Source organism: Punctularia strigosozonata, assembly GCF_000264995.1.
Source record: "Punctularia strigosozonata HHB-11173 SS5 unplaced genomic scaffold PUNSTscaffold_5, whole genome shotgun sequence".
NCBI classification, from domain to species: Eukaryota; Fungi; Basidiomycota; class Agaricomycetes; order Corticiales; family Punctulariaceae; genus Punctularia; species Punctularia strigosozonata.
The window spans coordinates 1,798,718-1,802,220 of record NW_006767437.1 but is presented as its reverse complement, the minus strand read 5'-3'; the positions used below and the strand labels follow the sequence as shown (position 1 = coordinate 1,802,220).

Genomic DNA, 3,503 nt, shown 5'->3' with positions numbered 1-3,503 from the left:
TAGCTGGTTCGGGGGTCGTAGGCGCCGAGAGAGTCTTGAAGTACGAGCGGTCGGAGGCCATCAGGAGATGGATCGAGTTTGGGTAGAATGGGGGCGATTCGGCACGGATCGGGGCTTTGAACCGATTCTCGCTGAATAGAGGGTCGCCGAGAGGGATGAGGCAACCGGCTGCCCGGTAGTACCCAGGGAAGTCGACATCTTCGCCTATTCCTTCGGCCTCCGTGACGATGGGCCAATAGTCTTCGTCGTCGAGGACGCGTCCGGTGAGTGGGTGCGGTGTGCTCGGGAATTGAATAGAGCTTGCGTGTAGCGTGTTCGACGAGGTGTCGGGGTTCGTAGCAGGGCGGGGCTGCGGAGCATAGATCTTCGCCGGCGAAGGGGAAATCGGGTCCGGAAGGCGAGTCCAGCCGCCCTCCTCTCTGCCGAACCGAAGAATTTCTGTAAGTTCAGCGTCAGAGAGGGGGGTACGAGTAGCGTACATCATATCGTCCTTGAGTCCTATATTGAGCGGTCCGTTGACTGTCGCGTCGAATCCGGGTGTGGGCCGTTGCGAGAGAGTCGTCGAGGGCGAAGAATCCAGTGGAGAAGTCGTTTCTTGAGGCGGAGACGGGTACGCATCGAGCGTGAGGTTCGTCGTCGAAATCTTGGGTTGCGCATGAGACATAGGGGGCGGATTCGAGTGAGGCGTGCAGTTTGATAGACTAGCGAAGGGTAAGCGAGTGTTTCTGGTGACTTGGGTGTCCAGACACGCACCTGAGCTTTTATGCTCATTGCGAGAGCCTGGACCGATGGTTCCGTGCGAGAGTCGTATGGGTTGCCGAAGAAGACTGTTGGATTGCATAGCGGGTTTGACGAGCGGCGGTTCCATAGCCTTGCCTTCGAGTGGGGCCGTCCTTTCTCGTCGAAAGTCGGAGTATGCCTGGATTGCGTCTGGGTAAGCCTTGCCTCGCGCCGACTGGTTCAGATGGCATGGAGCGAACTCACCGATCGTCCTGCGCAGCGCCCTGGTTTGGGAGTCGAAGTGGGTATCTTGCCTTCGGGAGTCGTCCGCGGTATTGTCTGGGTGGTGCGCGAGGTTTCGCGATGTCGACGCCTCGTCCCTATTTGGTCGCGTCGCGAACAGACAGCTTCCAATCTCGGCAGAGCGGTACCGAACGTGCTGCAGGAAAGGAACATCGCTCGGATTAGCCTGCGGAGTACGTGATATGAGGTACCGGGTATACCTCGTTATCGCGTCCTCCGTGCTTCTAATATCCTCGCTAGGTCCGTCTGGTGGTAACCCCGTGTCCCGCTCGCAAGGGGAGTGCGGCATCTGGTCGGAGCGTCGAAAGGACGGCGGCCATCTGCGGGGATCTTCGGGAGGTACGTCCTGTCGCCGATTCGGTGTATTTGTTCCGCTACCGTCGGCTGAAGAGTCATCGTGTTCGTTAGCGTAGGGAGAGGGCGCGATGATGATGTATAGTACCGCGTTCGATCCGTCGGGCGGGTGTATCTCTTCTCGAAACAGGGCGGCTGCGTTGAGGTGTTCGATGAGTCGTCCGGGGTCTTGAGTCGAGCGTACGAGGTTCGGGGTTTCTACCCATCGGTCTCGCTGCGAGCGGCTCCGTATTTTCGCCCGGCACGTACCTAACGACTGAATCTTCAAGGAGACATCGTAAATCACCGATGTCCTCGAAGATTCTGCAACGGTACGTACCGGCGATGATCGTCCGCGCTCGCTAAGCCGAGACCTAGGCGTAGCGGGCGTCTCTTCGGTTCGCGAGTCGGGGATGTGTTCATGGTAGGCTTCGACTGGTGGGGGCTCGCCGGTGTCGCTGGTGGAGGTAGAGACCGTCGGTTCGAGAATCGAGGCGTCCGCTGGCGGCGATCGGCCAGCTATTGTCCTATGGAGCAATGGACGCGCCGGGTGCCTAGAGATGTTTGAGTTGGATAACGTTTGCGTGCTGCCGATGTACTCACCGGCATCGTCGAGTTCGACGATTCTGCCGCGGTGAGCATGGGGGAGGTCGAGAGGGGAAGACGAAAGATGGAGAGGATTGCTGTTGTCGGATGGGCCGGGTGCTTGAAGACGTTTGCGTGAGTCGATCCTGCCGAATGAGGCTTCGTGAGGCGAGTCGAGGTCGTGCCGGTGATCCATATCGGTGGGTTCTTGATGGAGTCGGGCCAAATCCGGCGAGGGCGTGTGTTCGGGAGCCGTTCGAGGGTGCGCCAAGGTGACGAGGACGCGCGTCCGCCTATTGTCTGAGGTGGTGAGCGTTACTTCGAAGGTGCCGTACGTACCGAGTAACCTGCGCATCCCCGTTGGGAGATGGGCGATCGAGTCTTCGAGGGGCGTCCATTCCCCGCCGCGCAGTGGTCGAGTGAAGAGGCGGGCATGATAAGGATCTCCTAGATTTAGAAGGAACTGATGATGGTCAGTAACGGCGGTCAGATCCGGCGAATCCGAACAAGCATGAGGCGTACCTTGACCCGACCGGATGGCCGCGTCAATACACGCCTGAACGCGTTGGCATTCGTCGTAATCGAGGTCCGTGGAATTGCCTCTTGACTGGGCGCGAGCGAGTTGCGAGTTCGAAGGAGCGGCGATGTCGTCCAAAAGATTGTCGGTGTCGGTGTCGGTCGTCGGGCGTCGGGGTGGCGGTGTTGCTGAGAGATAAGATCGAGAGTCGCATTCCTCCATGACCGGTAGTCGCGTGGCGAGCACGTGAGGCGCGTCTTGCGGCGGCTTCTCACGCCACCGGTGACGTTCCGGCCCGGCGCGTTCGCGATTTTCGCTAAGTCCGTTGTCCGCAGTGAGGCCCATGGTCTGTGAAATATTAGTGTTGTCGTCCGAGTCTGTACTGACCTTGAGTTCGAGTTGCACGTTGTGTTCCGGGTAGTTGAATATGAGGTAGGTGCCGTCCCGTTCGATAATATCGACCGAATTTGAGGATGTCCAAGGTCGCCCTAGCAAAAGAGGGAAGTCAATAGAATCCGATACCCATAATTGGGCGATCGTCCTTGCTCTTCCACAGTCGATAGGTACTTCTCCAACCAAGCCGATTAGTCGTCCTGTTCCGCCGTTGACATCTTTTACCGGGAAGGTAACATCTGAGAAAAATCCCATGACTATACAGCACTACATAGTCCAATATAGCATCCATAGTTCCATAGCAATGTCAATTTGTATGGTTGCTATGGAACTGCCTGCAGTTGCTATAGAGGTACCTGCCAGTGCTATAAAGTGCTATGGGTGCTATAGATCACACTGCCATGGCTATATAGCACAGAGCCAATGCTATGGGCATTACAGATACTATGGCAATTTGGTAGTCATCATATGCTCAGTAGATGCTATGATTAATCAGACAAGAAACTAAAATGCTACAATAATGTTTGATTTTGAAAGCAAATATTTGGATTGCATAATAATTGTCTACAATATTACACGACTAGTGCTACTGGCCAGCTTACATAAGCATCTCACACAAACATAAATGACTACGTAGGTAGAAGTCGGAGGC

The 3,503-nt window shown here is 56.2% G+C and overlaps 1 protein-coding gene across 1 annotated transcript; it reads right to left on the bottom strand.

Moving 5' to 3' along the window:
- Positions 1–44: 44 nt before the first annotated feature.
- Positions 45–3,106, bottom strand: PUNSTDRAFT_133748 (uncharacterized protein; the record flags this gene model as incomplete). The annotated part of the gene is made up of 4 exons (XM_007383186.1): positions 45–2,388; positions 2,464–2,806; positions 2,846–2,946; positions 3,013–3,106. Coding segments are annotated over 4 exons (2,882 nt in total), but the record flags the coding sequence as incomplete, so codon positions are not given.
- Positions 3,107–3,503: the final 397 nt, after the last annotated feature.